Source organism: Dama dama, chromosome 18, assembly GCF_033118175.1.
Source record: "Dama dama isolate Ldn47 chromosome 18, ASM3311817v1, whole genome shotgun sequence".
NCBI lineage: Eukaryota > Metazoa > Chordata > Mammalia > Artiodactyla > Cervidae > Dama > Dama dama.
In genome coordinates, this window is record NC_083698.1 from 65,817,841 (window position 1) to 65,838,621 (window position 20,781).

Below are 20,781 nucleotides of genomic sequence, written 5' to 3' on the forward strand. Positions count from 1 at the left end.
TTGTTTTATCTAATATCTTGCTGTTCAAGTGTCTGGAGTAATTTTCTTAACCTGACGTTTTATTTTACAAAGAGATACAAGCCCAGTATCTTAAAAATTTATAATGGCAGACATTAACACTGCCAAATGTAATTGGAACTATTTTCAGTGAAAGAACAGGAAACAGAGACATTAAACTGCTATTCTGTTTTAAATTTTATTTTATCCTTTCTTTACTTTTGATCATGGGATCTGTAGCTTCCTATCTATTTCCAAAAGAGAAACCGTACAGGCTCAAGATCACATACAATAACTCCGGATAAGGGATGCTGTAATTTTTAATTGTGGTTCTGGAAAATTAATTGTGCCTGTTTTCCAGATGTTGGTCAGATTAGTTAGGGTTGGTTTAATAATGAAATCCAAAAGAGTCTATTATTAAAACCAAAATTATAATCATTCACTGGTAGATGTTTATTACACTAATTTTTTTCTAGTTAACAAAGGGTCTGCTATTTCTGGAAATCTTGAATAACTTCAGGGCACAAATACACATAGTTGAGGTATGAAGTGTAAACCCTTCTCTTCATGAATTTATTATTGTACTTTTCTTAAATGGTCAGAGAGACTAACATTCTGATTGCGTGGTGGGAGGGTGACTATATGAACTCACATGAAAGTTTTCTGAGCTGAGAGCCAGAGGTTGACCATACAAAGGTGAAAACATAAAACATAGATTTCACTTTTACAACATGCTTTCTAAATGAAAAGGGATTGAGAAGGCTTTCAGTTGCTTTTAGATTTCCAGGTTTGTCCTTTACTTTGTATTTCTGAAGCAGGTAAATAGGGCAAGTAGCACATAACAACAACAACAACATCACACAAAGATCAGAAAACTCTGGCAGGATTTTATGGCTTGTGCTTCTATCCCTCGTCCGGAGCCAAATGACCCCCATACATCAAATTACATAGCAGTTTCTAAGACAGAACCTATTATCGTTAAGTTGGAAGGAAAGTTCAAGCGGTGGTCATGGAGATGACGCTGGTTTTTCAGGTTCCTGATGGTTTTTTTTTTTTTTTCTTCTCTCTAATCCATCATGTTTTAACAGGTAGAATTTGATAGTTGTCCTGAATAACAGGACCTCAGAAAGTCCAAGGCAGGAGGCTCTGGGGACTTCTGTAACAGGGGGAAAGAGGTGGGAGTGGCCTGCTAGGACCTGCCTGAGAAATAGAGGGAGGAGTATAGAACTGTTCCAAGATTTGAGTTTGACTTTCTGGAGTGGGTCTTGTCTGTCTCTTCCCACCCAGAATGTTCCATCCAGCGTTTTCTCTCCCCTTTTTGACCACAGAGGTCTCATTAGGAGGAGGTGGGTCATATCCTTACACAAGGGTAGATTAATTGTCAAACAAGCTCAGCTTCTGAAATCAACAAGGGTCCAGTAGGGCTATTGCCTGAAAAGATTTTGTGCGTACCTCTCTTGGGTGCTGGAAAGTCCAAGAAGGGCCTGGATGGGAAGTCACCCCGCGTCATGGTTCTTTTGGCAAATATTAGTCCTAACGAGAATACTGGAGGAAAAGTTGGCGACCCAAACTCTCCTTTGCCCCTCCCCATGATCTCCAGAAGGGAGGAATGCAAGGAGCGGAGACCCCAAGTTTCTTCTTCCCTGGAAAGTAAGGGATTCGGATGCTGTTCCTTTCTAGCCCATCAGGCCTTTCTCCTTTTGAACTCCAGCCCCGGCTTCCCGACCTCTCTCTCTCCTCCTCTCTCCCTGGAAAACCCCCCAACTCCAGACGCAAGTTAAGCAAATATTTGTAGCTGCCAGTAAATTCCAGCGGCTTTTTATAGCGCGGCTCTCTGCGCCCGGGGCCAAGTCGTGCTGCTAAATATTGCTGACCACTTTTTCTTTTATGGCTTTCATGTCACTTAGCTATTGAGAGTAAGATGGATTTGCGCGGAGCCCTCACGGCGCTGCGATTCTCGCCCCCCAGGTCTGCGCGGGGCGGCCATTGGCTGCGGAGCGTCACGTGACCGCGGGGGCGTGCCAATGTGCGCCCTCACGGGTGTCAAGCCCCTGTCAGAGTGTGCGATCAAGATCGTGAAACAACGCGATGCAAAAAGCGACCTACTACGACAGTTCGGCGATCTACGGTGGCTACCCTTACCAGGCAGCCAACGGGTTCGGTTATAATGCCAATCAGCAGCCGTACCCGGCATCCACAGCGTTGGGCGCCGATGGCGAGTACCACCGACCCGCCTGTTCACTCCAGTCGCCTGCAAATGCTGGGAGCCACCCCAAGGCGCACGAGCTGAGCGAGGCCTGTCTGCGCACCCTGAGCGGTCCGGCCAGCCAGCCTCCGGTTCTCGGCGAGCCGCCCCTGGCCCCACCGCCACCCCAGGCTGCGCCCCCTGCCCCACCGCAGCCTCCAGCTCCGCCTCAGCCCCCTGCACCCACCCCTGCCGCGCCCCCGCCCCCCTCTTCAGTCTCCCCACCTCAGAATGGCAGCAGCAACCCCACCCCCGCCAGTGCAGCCAAGAGCCCCCTACTCAACTCGCCCACCGTGGCCAAACAAATCTTCCCCTGGATGAAAGAGTCTCGGCAAAACACAAAGCAGAAAACCAGCGGCTCCAGCTCAGGTAAAGAGGTGCCTTCCGCAAGAGGTCCCTCCGTCCTGGCTTCCAGCCCCCCAAGCCGCCTCCAGCCACAGCCAGCAGGGTCTGGGAGTGCTGGAATATTTCCAGAATTCACTGCTCCTCCTCCCCCCAACCCTCAAAGGTTTCCAGAGTCTTTGCTACTAGGGAAAGGATTGGACTCTGTGCCTGGGAAACCCTAGAAGGAGACTTGATGGGAGTCTTCTGGATCTCTCTAAGAGCAAGTGGGCCCTAGTGACTTTGGAATACCTCCTTGTAGAGTTAGGACCTTTGGGCAGAACAGACATGGGCACCACTGTTTCTCTTTTTAGCACAGCTCCTCATTTCTAACAAAACAGTGGTACCTACTCCACAAGGAAATGTGGCAGAATAAAAGCAGGCCTCCAAGTCAGACTTAATGGTCTGCCTATAATCAGAGCCTATTTTTAATTTTTGCTCCAGCAGATGGAGTGGCTGCCTTACCTCTGGGAAGGCCCTACTCAGACTTAGTACAATGAAGGTCGCCAGGGATTTCCTGGGGGAGGAGATTCAGACTTGTCATCCTAATGGGAACCACATGGGCCTTCTGGAACCAGATTCCAGGACAGGCTCTGGGCCTTGTGCTTCCCAGCATCTTGGTTTCCTACGCCACTGCCTTCTCCAGTTGCTGGTGCTCTATTCTGAACCTGAGCATCTGGAGCCTTCTGGAGCCAGGAATGGGGGCAGGGGGAGGTGGGGAGCAGGGAGAAAAGGAGGGAAAAGGAGGGTCAGGATTAGTGGGCATAGCTGGGGCATGCTGCTTGGTGACATGAAGAACCCTAATTAATGGCATCCAGCACCAGATGCTTGGGCCTCCCCACCAGAAACGGGATCTCTTTTCAATGGGATCTCCTTCTTTGGCCAGAGAAAGTCTTCCAGAGTGGAGCTTCCACTCCCGTCCTCTTTACTGGACAGATTAAATAAGAGGCCAGTGGAGGCAACTGTCCAATTCTTCAGTGAGATAGTGATGGAAGGAAGGTTTATTGAGTGTGTATTAGGTGCCCCACATTCCAGTTACTGTGAAGGGAATAAACAGGATGAGACCTGCCCATGCAGAGCTTGTAGTCTGATAGGGCAAAGGATCAGGAAATCAGAAACTGAATAGCTCCAGAAGAGAAACAGACTAGGAATGAAAACAGGGCGTTCTACTTTTCTGTTCCTTGCCCCCTTGGAGAGGCTTATGACTTGCAGCTTTAGTCAGTGAGAAACTGCTGACACTTTCCCCACCAGGACAGAAAATAGTACCTACGTCCTTCTTCCTCTTTCTGGGCCCTGATAGATGGAGGGGTCTTTGGGGCCTGGAGGAAGGAGGGGCCTGGCTAGGTCAGGGCCTGGGCAGGGCAGCCCCTGATGCCACTCTTCCTCTCTCCTCTGATCTCGCAGGGGAGAGCTGTGCAGGTGACAAGAGCCCACCTGGGCAGGCATCATCCAAGAGGGCGCGCACGGCCTACACAAGCGCGCAGCTGGTGGAACTAGAGAAGGAATTTCACTTCAACCGCTACCTGTGCCGGCCGCGCAGGGTGGAGATGGCCAACCTGCTGAACCTCACTGAGCGCCAGATCAAGATCTGGTTCCAGAATCGACGCATGAAGTACAAGAAGGATCAGAAGGGCAAGGGCATGCTGACGTCATCAGGGGGTCAGTCCCCAAGTCGCAGTCCCGTGCCCCCCGGCCCTGGCGGTTATCTGAACTCTATGCATTCGCTGGTTAACAGCGTCCCATACGAGCCCCAGTCGCCCCCGCCTTTCTCCAAGCCCTCTCAGGGCGCCTATGGGTTGCCCCCTGCCTCCTACCCCGCACCCCTGCCCAGCTGCGCACCGCCGCCGCCTCCACAGAAGCGCTACACGGCGGCAGGGGCGGCCGCGGGGGGCACACCCGACTATGATCCACACGCGCATGGCCTGCAGGGCAACGGCAGCTATGGGACTCCACACTTACAGGGAAGCCCCGTCTTCGTGGGGGGCAGCTATGTGGAGCCCATGAGCAACTCTGGCCCGCCCCTCTTTGGCCTAACTCACCTGCCCCACGCCGCCTCGGCTGCCATGGACTACGGGGGCGCTGGGCCACTGGGTAGCGGTCACCATCACGGGCCCGGGCCAGGGGAACCGCATCCAACCTACACGGACCTTACCGCCCACCATCCTTCTCAGGGAAGAATTCAGGAAGCCCCCAAGCTCACTCATCTGTGATGGTGGGCTTGGGGCTGCGCGCCAGGAGAGTCCCCCCACCCCACCCCACCCCACCATCTTTCTTCATTTGCTTTTTTTGTTTTAAGGTTCTTTTTGCACCTCCCTTTCCTCTCTTCTCCAGCCCCCCCCCCCCCGCCCCGCTCTCCCCCGACCCGTTTTGTTTTCTTTGGTAACACGTTTTTATGGTTTATGTGACGTAGCAATCTTGGTTGCTGGAATGGCTGTCGGTATCAGTAGTGATATGTATCTGCTCCCGCCCCTCGCTGGGCCGCTGGCCTTGCACCCTTTACCTTCTCTACTCTTTGATCAGAAACAGGGTATATGAACAAATTTTCTAGCCAAGTTCTTCAATGTGAATTTGTTCGTACATTATGGCTCCCGAGGGGAAGCAATTACTTTTAATTTTTAGTTGTTTTTTTTTTTATTGCACTTCTTGTAAAGAGCGAGAAAAAATCAAAGGCGCTTTGAGACAGGGGCTCCCTGTACAAGGATGACTAAGTGTACGTCTTTCCGTGTGTGTATGCTGGTGAAGTCAGATTTATTTATATTTTTTTTGCAAGCATTGAATAATCTAAGTTTTAAATATTATTTATCCCCATCCGTCTGTATTTATATTAAAGAAATTCTGTACCCTGATTGTTCAGAAGGTTTCTTGGGCCTTTTGTTCAATGGTGTATTGGCGTACATAGGAAAAAAAAGTTTATTCGAAAGGGAAGTATAATTCCTTTATAAAGATGGTAATGATGCAATAATACCAGAGAGGATCCAGCTTTTGAAAACAGTGATCTAGGTTTGTAACATCCGGCGAAACTGGGAAAAAAAAAATCTGTAAACGCGAAAAATGCTAGATTTGTTTTGAGAGTTCTACATTCCTTGCTGCTCACATTCTGAGAAACAAAACAAAAAATAAAATAAAGTTTTTATTCTGAATAATATCCGTGTTCAAAAGAGAGTCTTTGGCCGAAGAGAAGGGTCTGCATGGAGTCCAGGCGGAGGTGAATTGGCGGAGCAGGCCGCGGCAGCCCTCCAGCTCCAGCGTGAGGCCTGGCCAGGCGGCTCGCCTGGGAGCGCGGCGAATTCTCGGGGAAGGCAGTCGGAGCTTCTGGCGGCGGCCGCTCTGGAAACACCGAGCTGGCAGCTCGCTGGGCTGCCCGGTTCCCAGCTGCCACCGTGGCCAGCCGCGGGCGAAGGGGCGGCGGCGGAGTGCTGAGTGCGGAAGGAACAAAGGCGGCCCGGCTGAGACGCGGCGGGGGGTGCACAGGTGACCCGGCAGCCCCGCCAGGGAGTAAGGTAGGGCTGTCTTCTCCACTATCTTTTTTGGATCAAAGCGGGCCAGCCAACGCCTTACCACGGGGAATCGCCGGCCGCGCTGAGGATGCATTTTCTAGGAGCAACCGAATGCTCCGCGGATGCTTCGCTGTTCCTTACCGCACCAAGAGGAACCACAGGAATCACAGCTAAAATCGCCCCTGGGAGTGGGGAGGTTCCGAAGAGACCCACGACTCCAGCAAAAGAACGGCTGAACTCCGAGGAGCCTGCTCAAGTCCTTCCATAGACTGAGTCCTAGCATTGGCTTCTTCCCGGAATATAGGATTTGGCGTTCTCTGGATTTATTTCCTCTCCTTCTTCCCTCCCTGCTTTCCTTTTATGGCCCAGGGGGAGGGGGAGAGAGAGGAGATCGGTATCTTTCTAATAAAAATGCAGTTTTAAAGTACTTCTTTTATTTAATGCTACAGGAGCTAAACATTATATTTCTACTGCTGGATTTAAGAGGGCTGACTACTGACTGGCTGGCAGAGGCAAAGGCAGGCACAGGAAAGGAAAATATTTTCATGTTCAGATTAAAGAATTGCTCAGAGAAGAAACCAAAATCAGAAAGTGCAAACCTCGGAACTGCATCCCCATCAGCAACTCCCCCCCTCCAAAGCAGAAAGTGAGGAACCACCTGTGTCTGGGTATCAGGAGCATCTGATGTGAGAAATGTATCCCCCATCTCCCCGGATTGTATCTTTCAGAGGCAGAGATGGGAAATGTCGCCATTTTGTTTGCAATCCAAAATATACATCATCATGGCCACTATCTTTCCCCTGAGAAACTCCGGAATATGAGCTTTCAAAACAGGCAATAGGAGCCATTTTAGGGGTACCTACTGGGCCTGGAGGAGCTGCTTTTAGGGAACCTCCTGAAGTCTCAAAAAAAAAAAAGAGAAAAAGACTGGGAAGATGCAAAGTCAGGCAGCTGTAAAGAGCTGGGTGTTTCACTGCTAGAGGTGCTTCCCCTAAATCTGTCCTGGAGCTCCTGCTACATTTTTTTTTTTTTTTTTTCCTTTTCAAAAGAGTTTAGGATGTAGAAGAAGTAGATTTTGCTCTCTACCCCACTCCTACATCCCTGCTGAAATATGGCGCAACCCAGAAATGCAGAGTTGGAAAACCAGTGTTTTCTCCAGTGAGGACTGGAGCTTCCACCCTTTTGCTTGTTCAGATATGAACACAGTAGGCTGAGCAGACAAGGGAGGCTTCTGTTAAGTAATAATTTTAGAGGAGTGTGTAAAATTACCTGGGCAGTAGGGGGAGGGGAGAAAGAGAAGGCAGAGAGAGAGAAAGCTACCCATCCAGAGAGAAAAAAAATCTTTCAGGGATACCACTATTTGTAGTTTCTAAAATCTGCCCTTTAGCTGAGGAAGAACTGGTTTGGAGGCGTCCACCTTCCCTCAGGGCAGATTTTTAAAGTGAGATTCCAATATGATTTCCCTTATCTTGCCAGTCAAGATGTTCATTTTGACTTTCAGAGAAAAAAAATATCAATCTCAACCTCCATTTTCTAGATATTAAACAGAAATCTGTATTAAAATATCTCCTGAGTTAAAGTAATAGATTTGGGGAAGATTTCAGTGTTGAGTGGTTTAAAAAAAAAGGGGGGGGGGGTTCTTCCAGATGGTATTTGAATTAAGGCCGCTGAGGCGAGCAGAAAGCTCTCACCCACGCAGCCCCTGACAAAGCCTCAGCGATATGGGGGCAGCGTTGCTTCCTTTCCACACTCCTCCTCCCCTTAACCCCTCAATATTTTCTGGTAAAAGCAAATGCCAAAAGCCACCATCCCAGAGTCCGCAAAGCACCTTTCCTAAAAGCAGCCCTCGAACTCTGCTGCCAAAAATATCTTTAAAGAGACTAGTTTTCCTTGTTTCCTTGGTTTCCTGCTCTCCTCTTTGCTCAACCACATTTGATCTTGGAAAGAGCTCGAAGCTGAAATGTGTTCTTAAGGGCCAGAAGCTGTCAAGGCTTTTGGTGAGCAAGATTGATCGCACCCAGACTTCCTTCAGAGCTTTGTTTGGAATAAAAGCAAGAAAACTGAAAAAAAAAACCTCACATTTTCCAAAATAGCATCTCTATCTGTAAGGCATTGCTCTGGGCTAGTCAATGACGGAGGCCACTTTCTAATTTCCAACCCAAGCCCCTTTGATGCCAGCCTCAGAGATGGAGTCCTGTCCTTGTGGCTTGCTCAGCCTTTCTTGTTTTCTACGTAGATTTTTCTCCCCCAACAATCTTTCTCTCCCTAGCCATCAGAATGATTTATTTTCCTGCCACCGATGCCTGCCGGCCAGGGGGAGTCTGATCACTTGGTCCATTTCAAAGGAAGCAAAAGCGAATCATCATCCTCGGTGTGGGGGAAAAGAGATACCTTCAGATTGCTCTCTCAGCCTCCTTCCCTTTTTCTGGCTTGGTGGATTTTTGCAGAGTTATTGTTTGGTATCTAAAGGTGTCATCTTTTGAACCCTCCAGCACAGTCCAAGATGCGCTCAGTCTCAAGTCTCCGAGTTGGAAAAAAGGAGTGAACAGAGAAACAGAACCTTTATAATTCCTCCTTGGGTCGCCCTTTCTCACCCGCGGTGCTGTTTCCCACAACAGACCCCGAGTGCAAACATCCCTGGTGGCCAAGAAGCGGGACAGTTCAGGAGACGATTCTGGCTGCCAAGGAGCACTCACTGCATCTGAATCAACAAGCCCCATCAGAGCGACCAGGATGAGAAGAAGGGAAGGAGAAGAAAAAGAAAGAACAAGCAAGCACCTTCTCCCTCCGTGCTGCTAACTTCCAACAGACTTCCTGGAAATCAGAAATACTTACCGCACCCGAGCCCTACGGGTATGAAACCCAGAATGCCAGGAGCCGCACGCGCCTGCTCGGGGCGGCATTTCTTTGGCTGGCCGCCGCCCTGGCTACAGGGATTTGGGCACATGGATCTGGGGTTGTTGTCTCGCTTGGCACATGCCTCTATCTTTCTCGAGCCACTCCTGAAAAGTTGATGGCGCAGGAGGGTCGGGAAGCCTGGAGAGCCGCCTCCCGTTTTCCGCTTCCCGCTGGAGCCAGATGCGAAGCTGTCGTGGAAAAGCCGGCTAACAATGGACCCCGGTCCGGGGTCCGGGGGGCGCGGACTCCGAGCTGGGCTTTGGGGAGGGGGGTGAGGGCCTGAGGGAAGTGGGGGGAGGAGAGGTGGACAGAGGGGAGAGGGAGGAGGAAGACAGAAGAAGAGGGGAAAAAAAGGGAAAGAGGGAAAGACGGGAAGGAAATCAGAGGCAGATCAGTTCTGAGATCCAGGAACTGGTTTTGGAAAAAGCGGAGGAGGAAAAGGGAAATAAAAAGGGGGAGCCCCCTAAATAATCCTTCTTTTTCTGTCCCCGACCCCCCTTACTCTGTCTCATCTCCCCTCTCCCTCTGCTTCTTCTTCCTGCTTTAGCAGAACTTATGTGGCTGGGATGCGTGGCCCTCGGGTGTCAAAACTTTGAAGATTAATGGATTACTTTGTTAATGACTGCAGGCGTCAGACTGAGGTGCTTAAATGATTTGTGAGGTGCGAGGCGTCTTCCCGACGTCCCAAACAATGCGCGGAGTGTGCGGGGGAGGCAGAGGGCGGCCGCCGGCGGGACCGGCAGCAGGGCTAAGCACTCGCACGCACTCACACACTCACACACACTCCCAGGCGCACACACCACCTCCGTGTGGATCAGGAGGCAGGCAGGCAACCTCGCCCTCACGCATTGCCACGCATCCCCAACCCACACCCACATATATGTATTTTTGCCCTGAAAAAAGTGTAAATAAAGCCCCGCTGGCCCCCAATGAGGCGTTCCTTCCCGACTTTTTTGGATCAATCAAACAGACAGTGGCTTCTTTTGATTAAAGCCCAAATTGTCATTGGGCAGAAGCAATCATGTGACAGCCAATTCGGTCCAATTTCAACCTTGTCTCCATGAATTCAATAGTTTAATAGTAGCGCGGTCCCCATACGGCTGTAATCAGTGAATTAGAAAAAAAACACCCCAGCAGCGATCTTCTATGATAGATTTTTTTTTCCCCTCCGCGCTCGCCTTTTTCCTGGGCCTTGCCCCCCCAAACCCCTCCAGAAGAGGGAACTTTTTCTCCGAGGGGGCTCCAAGGAGAAGGCCATGAATTACGAATTTGAGCGAGAGATTGGTTTTATCAATAGCCAGCCGTCGCTCGCTGAGTGCCTGACATCTTTTCCCCCTGTCGCTGATACATTTCAAAGTTCATCAATCAAGACCTCGACGCTTTCACACTCGACACTGATTCCTCCTCCTTTTGAGCAGACCATTCCCAGCCTGAACCCGGGCAGTCACCCTCGCCACGGCGCTGGCGGCCGCCCCAAGCCGAGCCCCGCGGGCAGCCGCGGCAGCCCAGTGCCCGCCGGCGCCCTGCAGCCGCCCGAGTACCCCTGGATGAAGGAGAAGAAGGCGGCCAAGAAAACCGTGCTGCCGCCTGCCTCGGCCGCCGCCGCCACCGGCCCTGCCTGCCTCAGCCACAAAGGTCAGTCCAAAGACCTGGCCCCAGGTCCTGGGACCCTCTTCACCTTCTGGGCTGCCCCGAGAGCGGTTATGGGGGAAGGGAGAGTGGGTTGGGAGAGAAGGGGGAGAGGGAGAGATGCTTGGCTGCTTTCCCTTCCCCTGTGGGCTCAGGAGTGGGTTTGATGTGGAGACAAGGGATCCACAATGAGACATATATATATTTTTAAGAAGGGGGTGGGGGAACTTTCCCTAACTTGTGTAATGTGGGATGATTTATTTGAGTTGGAACTGACCTCCTCTTGTCTAGTTGTCCTAGAGTTTGGCTTTTTGACAGTAATGAAGAGTGATAGATCGCTCTTGCTCAGCTAAGCAGCTGATGCATTAATTATAAATTGTGGTGTGGCTAATATAAAGTTTGCTCCCGGATGGAGAGGTTGGGGGGAGCTACAGGCAGGAATCTGATGGAGGTGGAAGAGATGGGGTCTCCCCAGGCTAGGCTCCCAGGAAGGGCAGCACAATAGCTTTACTGCATCCAGGGGCGGCCATTTTGTTGCAGTTGATCTTTTCTGCTATATTTATTCTCCAGTGGAATAACCCCGCTCGGACCCCTCCACCTCCAACTGTGCGCGTGTCTCTTGTTGGTTTCCCTTTCCTCAGAATCCCTGGAAATCGCCGATGGCAGCGGCGGGGGCTCTCGGCGCCTGAGAACTGCTTACACCAACACGCAGCTTTTAGAGCTGGAAAAAGAATTTCATTTCAACAAGTACCTTTGCAGACCCCGAAGGGTGGAAATTGCAGCGCTGCTGGACTTGACTGAGAGACAAGTGAAAGTGTGGTTTCAGAACCGGAGGATGAAGCACAAGAGGCAGACCCAGTGCAAGGAGAACCAAAACAGCGAAGGAAAATTTAAAAGCCTGGAAGACTCTGAGAAAGTGGACGAGGACGAGGAAGAGAAGTCGCTCTTTGAGCAAGCCCTCAGCGTCTCTGGGGCCCTTCTGGAGAGGGAAGGTTACACTTTTCAGCAAAATGCCCTCTCTCAGCAGCAGGCTTCCAATGGACACAATGGTGACTCCCAAAGTTTCCCAGTTTCGCCTTTAACCAGCAATGAGAAAAATCTGAAACATTTTCAGCACCAGTCACCCACTGTTCCTAACTGCTTGTCAACAATGGGCCAGAACTGTGGCTCTGGCCTAAACAATGACAGTCCCGAGGCCCTCGAGGTCCCCTCTTTGCAGGACTTTAACGTTTTTTCCACAGATTCCTGCCTGCAGCTTTCAGATGCAGTCTCGCCCAGTTTGCCGGGTTCCCTCGACAGTCCAGTAGATATTTCAGCTGACAGCTTTGACTTTTTTACAGACACACTCACCACAATCGACTTGCAGCATCTGAATTACTAAAAACATTAAAGCAAAACAAAGCATCACAAAAAAAAAAAAAAAAAACCCCTTTGACCAGGTGGTTTTGCTTTCCTTTATTCTAATTTTTATTTTATTTTCTTCTTGACTTACCCTCTCCCTCTTTTAAATGTTGGAAGATTTTTCTGTTTAGTGATTCCCTTGACCCAGTTTCAGAGTCATCTTTTCTCCAGACTATTTTGGAGTTTTAGTTGTTTTAAATCTAATCCAACAACCCTCTATGTGATTTCCTTAAAGCAATATATGAGGCCTGCAAGAAAGTGATCATATATTATTGTATCTTCACTTTCTTTTTATTTTTGTATTACGTTAGGGTGCATTGTCATGCGTATTTTTGGTAGAATAAATTCTCCTTTGCTATAAGTAGCTTATTTTTTTCCTCCCCCTCTTTCTCAAGGCTCATAACAGCTTCTTTTTCCTCTTTTAGTCTAACTTGGTAAATAAAATTCTGGTCACAATCCACTTTCTTTTCCAATTTTAATATATTTATTGAATGGGCATGTTCAAAGTCTTCAATAGAAACAGCAACAAAAAGGAAAGCCAGAAAAGTGTTAGGGCTTCTGAGAAGTGTGTTTTGTTTTTTGTTTTTTTAAGGGAATGGATTAGGTTTTCAACATAGAGGTTCAAGCCATAGATTTAAATTGGTAATAGAAACAGGATTGGGCAGCCTCAGAGTTGGGCCAAGCCCAAGCTTTTGAAAGTGGAGAAATAAAGTGCCTACAGAAACCTCCAACTCCAGGAAGGAGGAACATGGAGTTTCTTTAACAAGCTACCAGTCTCCAGGTCAATAACTAAGTATACAACAGTTCATTTATTTATACATGTTTGTTTCAAATATCTACATTCCAACCCCCTCCCCCACAAATCCCCAAACATTTTCAGTGTGGTTGATTAGTCTCCCAGCTGTTGATGGGTCCAGGCAAACAGGTCTAAAACAGAAAAACAAAAATAAAACAAAACAATGGTTACTAGCTGGAAAATGCACTTCAGAAAGGGTTCTTTCCAATCCTCTGGTTCAGTCATTCTAGGATTCTTTGTTTTTCCCCCCCAGGGTCAGAAAAATCAATATTTCATTCTTAAATCTGTTTACATGGCAAATAATGGATCATTAAAGCTTTGAAGTCAGGTTAGCAAGATGAGATTTAAAGTGGAGTGTTTCTACACCCCAGGTTATAGATTAACCCAGTTTCTAGAGAAAGAGAGAAAGCACTTTAAATGAAATATCAATAAAATGTGATCTAGGGATGTTGCTGGGTTGTTCTGTTTTTTGTTTTTTTTTTTTCCTCCCTTCTTATGTCTCCCCATGTTTATTTTTCCCTTACTGAGCTCTGTTCTGATGGCTACTTACCGTGAGAAAACGCAGAGTGTAAGCAACATGTGTGGGGGGTGGGTTGATTTAAGAACCCGGCTCTTAATAGCAAAGGATTGGAAGTTATGAGGAAATCGCGATCTTTCTCCACGGGTTTACTGCCTACCTCCCCAACCCTTTTGCCCCCTAAATCCTGGCAGCGGCGGAGGCGAGTGAGGACCCGGGCAGGTCTCCTGCCCTCGGCGCGGCGCGGAGCGGGGCAAGCGGCAGGGCCGCGGCCAGGGCTAAGCCGCTGCTGTTTGCGATTCATCCTCCACTCATAAATCAAACGCTTTCTATGAATGAGAATGTCATCAAAGAGATCAATTGCAGGAACACATGCACAAATAAAAATCCTCTTACGTATTTGCCGGGGATCCCCGTCCGAAAGCATTAAGTTAGAAGGCGTTTAGTCATAATTCATTTTTATTGCTCTTTTAAAACAACAGCAGCTTGGCTGAGCTGCGGATGCCATGAACAGCTCCGGGCCTCGGCGGCGTTTTGTCTCTTCCTCGCTCCTTCCCTTTCTAGTAGAGCCATGAAAGAGGCGCTTTGAGCCCAACAAGCGGCTTGCAAGTGACCGGGCTCGCCTTTCATCCAGTCTTCACGGGCGGTTTAAGAGATTTTGGCTCGGGTCGTGGGGCGCTGGCCTACTTGCCCCCACGGACCTCGGGTCTCCTACCCGGCGGAATGAGCCCTGGGATTTCGTGGGGGTGGGGAAGGAACCGCGCTACGGAAGCCCCCGGGCTCGAAGCCAGAGGAGGCTGCCTTTGTGAGCCGCACGGGGAGAGCGGCGCTCTGGGCGACCAGCCTGGGCGGAGTCGGCTCGGCCGCGGGAGCCTGCCTGCCGGGAGCGGTGCGCGGAGGCGGGTCGGTCGCCCGCCGCTGTACAGCGGCCTTATGTGCGAGCGCAAGCTTATGTGTGATCCCAAGAAAAACATTCCACCCACGAAGGCCGGGAAAACAAGCCCGGAGGGAGGAAGAGAGGTGGAGGGAGAGGAGCTCAGAGGCCCAGAACTAGTAGAGGAAGGAGAGAGGTTGCAGACTGGGGTGACTCCGTGGTGCGAGCCCTGCGGCGGAGGGGGCCGTGCAGACCCGGGCCGAGAAAGCCAACAAAGGGACCGGAGTGAGGCAAGGGCCAGAACCTACCGACGAGCTTCGGCTGGAGGAGCAGGTCGTCCGCAAAGCCAGCCGGGACCCCTAATGTCCTGTCTCCTCCCCCGCAAGAGCCCCTTCTCTCCCCCTGGCTGGACGCCTGGCACTCCCAAGGAAGCCACCTCCAGGAGGGCCTCCTTGCCTTTTCCCTTCTCCAGGGTGAGGTTCTCCAGGTGCTGAAATTGGGGGGCAGGAGTGACCTTTCCGGGCCTCCCTCTCAACTATGATTGGGGATAGGTCACAGGTCACAGGAAAATACCTTTCAAAAGGAAATGTGTAGGGGGAAATGTGCCTTTGCTTCTGAGGGAATCCACAGTTAAACGTCCGTCCGTTTTCCCTCTTGGGGACACAGGTTAGGATGGAACTGGTATAGGTGGAGAACAGAACACAGAAACCTGAAAGGCTAACACCTCTGAAATGTGCCTACCTCAAGCAAAACTTCCTTCTTTTACCCGGGGAGGGAAAGCTGGAGGGGAGTGGGAACCCCAAAGCCACACACAATCATCAGATAAATTTGATCCGTTGGATCCCCATGTGGTGAACATGGTCACAGTAAAATCTGTACAACATTGGCTGCGAAATTCTCGTATGATGTCTGGACTTCTTTTACCTAAGAATGCATCAATTCCTGGCCTCTGTTTGGCCTTTTCTCTGTACAAGTCAAAGGCTGACACGAGGCCTAATAGTAAAGAGCAATTAACGACCCCGTGGGCATCGGGGTAAGAGGAAAGTGATGGAGAACAGGAACGCTGTCCTGGGATGACGCTCAGATTTGCAAGTGTCTCTCTAGGGGTAGACTTGCAGGTTTACAGAAGGGACTACACAGTCAGTTACAAAAGGGAGGCGGTGTTGCTGGGGAAGAAGAGAATGTCCCGTCCACCATCAGCCATCTGTCCCCCGCCCCTCCCACCTGCCAGCTCACACCCCCACATAAGCTGTGCAGTAGAATTGGGGGGGGGGGGGAGTGTAGGTAAAAGAGGCTCTACCACTTCTAACGTCCCCCTCCAGAAAACAAGAAACCTTGCGGGGGTGGGTGGGGGTGGGAAGGAAGAGTTCATCGTACTTCGCCGGAGCTGTGGTCTCACCCTTTGAGGCCCGGGTGGGAGCCTGCAGGCCCCTGGTTCTTAGGGAGCCGGCAGATGGCCTGCAGCGCAGGGCCCGGCCCCCACGCTGGCCACGTCCGCTATCGTCATCTCTCTCCCCCTCCTCCTACCCCTCAAAATCCAGCCGTGTAGTTACTCCGGATCTCGTAGGGCTCCCGAAGCAAAGCTGAGTGGGGAGGAGAAAGGGGCGGAGAGCGAGGAGCGAGGGAGGGCGAAGAGCCGGGCCACCCCCAGCCTCGGCCAGCGAGCCTAGCTCCAAAGGCTCGGACCCCCTCTCCCGGGCGTCGAATTACAGAAGCTCCCGGTGGCCACACTAATAGCCAGAGGGTGGGGAGGATGCGGGGGGGGGGGGGTTGGGAGGAAGGAGGCTTCAGGACCCTCCTTGAGGAAGGGAAGTTTCCTTTCTTGCCCTCGTACCCTCCACGCCCACTCGGGTTCCTCCCAGCCAGCCCTCTGCGTACTTCCCTCTCCATCCCGACTTTAGAGACCTGGTGTCCTAACCGCGTCCTACGCCACCATTCTCGGCCCTCCTCAAGGCACCATAGAAGGGACGGAAGGGAAAGAGCCCGGAAAGCGACCCTTTCAGTTCCTGGCTTTCCGGGCTCGGCCAGTGTGCTAGTGGCGGCCCAGCGAGCTCCTCCTCCCCACTGATTCCCAGCCCGAGAGATCGCGGAGCCCTTCGTGCTTCTCACCTTTTGCCAATTCATCTTTTGTGCGCGGTGGGGAGGGGGGCGGTGACGGGGGATGCCTTCCAGCCCCCACCTCCCGGAGGGGGGAGGGCGATCGGAGTCGGCGCGCGCAGAAAGCGGCCTCTGCTCCCCTTCGCCTTAGCGCTCCGCTTCTGCCCTTGCGGCCGCAGCAGCTGCTGCTGCCGCCCAGGCTGCCTGGGGGGGCGACTGCGCGTCACCTAGACTGAGGAGCGCCGGGGATTTAAATGCCACTGAAACGGTGATCCATCACCGCAGGAGCCAACAAACTTTCTCAGGAGGCTCCGCCATTGGCTGATAGAATCACGTGCCCCTCCCGTAGCGCCCTCCGCCCTCCCGCCCCCCGCCCCCCCTTGCGCACTGTACATTCATATCATTTTTCTTCTCGGGCCCCATGGAGGAAGTGAGAAAGTTGGCACGGTCACCCAGGACTTCGCAGGACCCGGTCACTCAGTGACAGATGGACAATGCAAGAATGAGCTCCTTCCTGGAATACCCCATCCTCAGCGGTGGCGACTCGGGGACCTGCTCAGCGCGAGCCTACCCCTCCGACCACGGAATTACAACTTTCCAGTCGTGCGCGGTCAGTGCCAACAGCTGTGGCAGCGACGACCGCTTCCTAGTGGGCAGGGGTGTGCAGATCAGCCCGCCCCACCACCACCACCACCATCACCACCCCCAGCCGACCACCTATCAGACTTCTGGGAACCTGGGAGTGTCCTACTCCCACTCGAGTTGTGGTCCAAGCTACAGCGCGCAGAACTTCGGCGCGCCTTACAGCCCCTACGCGTTAAATCAGGAAGCAGAAGTAAGTGGTGGGTACCCCTCGTGCGCTCCCGCTGTTTACTCTGGAAACCTCTCATCTCCCATGGTCCAGCATCACCACCACCACCAGGGTTATGCCGGGGGCGCGGTGGGCTCGCCTCAGTACATTCACCACTCATATGGACAAGAGCACCAGAGCCTGGCCCTGGCCACGTATAATAACTCCTTGTCCCCTCTCCACGCCAGCCACCAAGAAGCCTGTCGCTCCCCTCCATCAGAGACCTCTTCTCCAGCACAGACCTTTGACTGGATGAAAGTGAAAAGAAACCCTCCCAAAACAGGTCAGTCTTGCCATTCCATGAATGCTCCTTTATGATTCTGGAAGGAGCTGGTATGCTTGGTTTCCAAGGAAAATTGACCTTTTTATTTTTTTCCCCTTAAGAAAAGCTCTTGCTTCCCACTTCTGTTCTAGGGTGTGGAGAGATTGCCCAGGTGCTTTGAGGGCAAAGGAGCATCTGGTACTGTTGTGTTTCCAAAGGGGCTGAATTTTAGAGATTTAGGAAGTAGGAAGTGGGTAGGGGGGTGTGTGTGTAGGGGTGTGTGTGTGTGTGTGTGTGTGTGTGTGTGTGTGGAGGGCATTCTGTTAATATTTCCAGGCTCCATTAATCACGGGCTGATCATGCTAATGGTTGACTTCAGATCAACACTTTACACCTCATCACTCATCCTCCCAAGCCCGGATTAGGTTGAGAAAGTCTTGATTCCCCTCTTTACCTGAAGGTTGCTCTGAAGCGTGTAGGGAATCTGATATGATTATAAACATTTTTACCTTTTCCTCTCATTGCCCCCAGGGAAAATTGGAGAGTATGGCTACGTGGGTCAGCCCAATGCGGTGCGCACCAACTTCACCACCAAGCAGCTCACGGAGCTGGAGAAGGAGTTTCACTTCAACAAGTACTTGACACGCGCCCGCAGGGTGGAAATTGCTGCGTCCCTGCAGCTCAATGAGACCCAGGTGAAGATCTGGTTCCAGAACCGCCGAATGAAGCAGAAGAAACGGGAGAAGGAGGGTCTCTTGCCCATTTCTCCAGCCACTCCGACGGGAAGCGAGGAGAAGGCTGAAGAATCCTCAGAGAAGTCCAGCTCCTCGCCCTGCGTTCCTTCCCCGGGTTCTTCTACCTCAGACACTCTACCTACCTCCCACTGAGGCTGCCCCAGCCCCACTCAGCAGCCTGGGCTACTCCTCAGGCTGGGACTTCTTACCCAAAGCACATTAGCTTATCTTCCTTTCCATTTACAATCTCTCTCTTCCTTTCTGATCCTATCTGGGGAACTCCTGGCTGGGGATAATGTGTTTCCAGAGAATTCTGGATGAGAGACTTGATGGGGGGGGGGGAGGGGTGTTAGCTCCCTAAGGCAGCTGGAGTGCCAGCATCAATTTTCTGATGGCCCCTAACACCCCTACTTTTAGGAGATTTCGATTGAACCTACTGCTCCTTTCAGATGCTCTTTGGAAAATGGTCTCCTTTGCCAGCAGAAATATATCAGAGGAAGGCCTCTCATCCTTTATCTATCTGTATATTTACAGTTCTCTCCTACTTTGCCCTGAAAGTAGGCTGGAGAGAGAGAAGAGAGTCCAAGAGCTCATGAAGAAGAGGTTCTCTATGAGCGTGTTTACACAATTAATTCATCCCTTAATTTAATTTAATTCCATGTGCGTGAGTTTGCTGGTTGTAAATACTTTGTCCTGAAAGATTTATCTTTATACAGATTTTCTAGAAATGTTTAGATTAAAACAGGGTGGGCAAACTCTCAAAGCTGGTACAACTTTGTATGTGATTATAGGTTAAAGAATAAAAGTTCTCACTTAAAATCAATCAGATGCCTCAGAGGGTAGCCTCAGTTTGTTCTTTCAGTGAGTTAAGAAGGCCTGCAGAATACAAGGGTCAGAAACCTTGCTTCCTGGGCTAAATCTCTCCCCATCCCCACCCCTTTCTTGTTTCTCTGGCCACACTCTATTTAAAATTTGTGCTGGATTATCTGGGACCTAAAAGTATTATTCAAACCAGCTTCTTCCTTCCACAGTTATCTTAGCTGGATGTGATGTATTTTCAGCTCAACTATTAATGTGATGGATGGCACAATGAATGTATATTTTGTGTGATTCGTGAATAGTCTTTTGCATGTCGCACAATGTTTTGGTGTCCCTGAAGTACCACACTGAATTCTATCAGTTATCCTTTTGTGATATTTCCCATTTCCTGTACAATCATTAACAGCTCTGGGATCCTGGGGGTGGTGTGATCCAGAGCAGAGTTTACGGGTCTTAAGATGTCTGTAATAAATATATTCAAGTTTCAGACATGCTTCAGCATGGCTACAATTTGCTGGTTTCTCCAAAGTTGGCTCATTTCACCTGGGTAAGGGGAGAAGGCTTGTATTTTCAAAGAGGTGGGCCTTTTCTTGAGGAAAAAAAAGTAAAAGCTTTTCGTCATGTAGCTGAAACTTCCCCTATGAGTGTAATTGCACCTAACACTGTCTGTGAAATAGGTTGGTTTTCTCTAAAAGAGCAGCAGTTGTTATATTATAATCAAAGTTCATCATGGAAAAAAAAATGAATGGTGAAGAAATTTATGAAGCAGATCTATTTTTGAAACAAACATGGATACTTCCTGGGTCAAGTACTAACCTTTTCACCTCCAACTCAATGTTGACATATATATAAACAGAATCTCCTTCAAAAGCGAAACTCTTCAGTCAGTCTTTCCTCACATCAGTGAACCAAGAGATTCACATTTAATTAGCTCCCGTATAAAGCTGTTTGAGGATGAGGTCCCCACCCCACCCCTCTTCTTTCTGGGTTGTCAGTATGCCAAAATATTCCACTGTTTAAACTCAGTGTGATCTGTACTGAGTAAACCCCGCATCCCTCCTCCAATTCCTCCTGTCAATATCCACCCCTTTCTGTCACTTTTTAAACCCCTGCTCCCAATTCCTTCTGGGTTACACATCTCATTCCCATCAGATTCAGCTTTGATTTCACAGCCCTCATGGCTCTAAAGGGTCTACCGCTCTAATTTCATGCCATATAACCCAGACAAAAAAAATTAATTTTCTCTAGGTTCAACAGGTTCTTCCAGGTGAACTTGTGGAAGCTTCCCTGAAGTTGGTCAATATTCAAGTTGCTTCTGACCAACACTTGTTTCTGCTGCTCTCAAAGAGAGGAAGCCAGCAAAGCAAAGAGTTCTAAGTGACCCTCCTCCCAGACCTGTTACCATGTTCCCTTTACTTTCACACATTTTTGGAGGCTGTAATTTAGCCCCAAGAGCAGAGCAGAAATTTTACAGCATCACAAACAAATACAGACATATGACTTCCTTCCTTTCTGAAGGGTGTTTTACAAAGGATGGGCTGGGTTTCTGGGTGGGAGGGGAGAAATCCTACAGAAGCTTATAATATGCAGGCCTCCTAGAGCATCCTTGAGATTTCCTGTAGTTCTCTGTCAAAGGGAGCAAGCCTGGACTCTGCAGGCGCAGTTGCTGCGGCCATATCAAGAGCACCCGATACCCAGCGGCATCCCCCCCCCCCCACCCCCAGCTCCTGGGTTTTGGGGTTGCTTCTAAAAGACTCAAGTGGATGGAAGAGAACTTCAAAGTC

General features: G+C 50.4%; 3 protein-coding genes and 1 long non-coding RNA gene across 11 annotated transcripts in view; 3 read left to right on the forward strand and 1 right to left on the reverse strand.

Moving 5' to 3' along the window:
- The window catches only part of HOXA3 (homeobox A3), a 35,948-nt gene extending 26,684 nt beyond the window's left edge, over positions 1-9,264 (forward strand). For 4 of the 5 annotated variants that reach the window (XM_061165470.1, XM_061165469.1, XM_061165471.1 and 1 more), the window contains 2 exons: positions 1,966-2,611; positions 4,028-9,264. In XM_061165470.1, the coding sequence (XP_061021453.1) occupies positions 2,086-2,611; positions 4,028-4,833 (1,332 nt within the window). In that variant the 5' untranslated portion in view covers positions 1,966-2,085 and the 3' untranslated portion in view covers positions 4,834-9,264. The remainder of the gene's footprint in view (positions 1-1,965; positions 2,612-4,027) is intronic. The other variant, XM_061165473.1, reaches the window with a different exon arrangement.
- HOXA1 (homeobox A1) overlaps positions 1-19,109 on the forward strand; it is a 45,675-nt gene extending 26,566 nt beyond the window's left edge. For 3 of the 4 annotated variants that reach the window (XM_061165478.1, XM_061165477.1, XM_061165479.1), the window contains 2 exons: positions 16,760-17,465; positions 17,976-19,109. In XM_061165478.1, the coding sequence (XP_061021461.1) occupies positions 16,820-17,465; positions 17,976-18,331 (1,002 nt within the window). In that variant the 5' untranslated portion in view covers positions 16,760-16,819 and the 3' untranslated portion in view covers positions 18,332-19,109. The remainder of the gene's footprint in view (positions 1-16,759; positions 17,466-17,975) is intronic. The other variant, XM_061165480.1, reaches the window with a different exon arrangement.
- On the forward strand, positions 9,349-12,383 carry HOXA2 (homeobox A2). Its single transcript, XM_061165475.1, has 2 exons — positions 9,349-10,653; positions 11,289-12,383. Exons 1-2 carry the CDS (start codon positions 10,275-10,277, stop codon positions 12,026-12,028), a joined length of 1,119 nt encoding a protein of 372 aa, XP_061021458.1. The 5' UTR covers positions 9,349-10,274; the 3' UTR covers positions 12,029-12,383.
- Positions 12,510-16,744, reverse strand: LOC133072343 (uncharacterized). The gene is made up of 2 exons (XR_009696691.1): positions 16,345-16,744; positions 12,510-12,975 (listed from the first exon to the last, which is right to left on the reverse strand). It is a non-coding gene; the product is annotated as an uncharacterized LOC133072343 (long non-coding RNA).
- Positions 19,110-20,781: the final 1,672 nt, after the last annotated feature.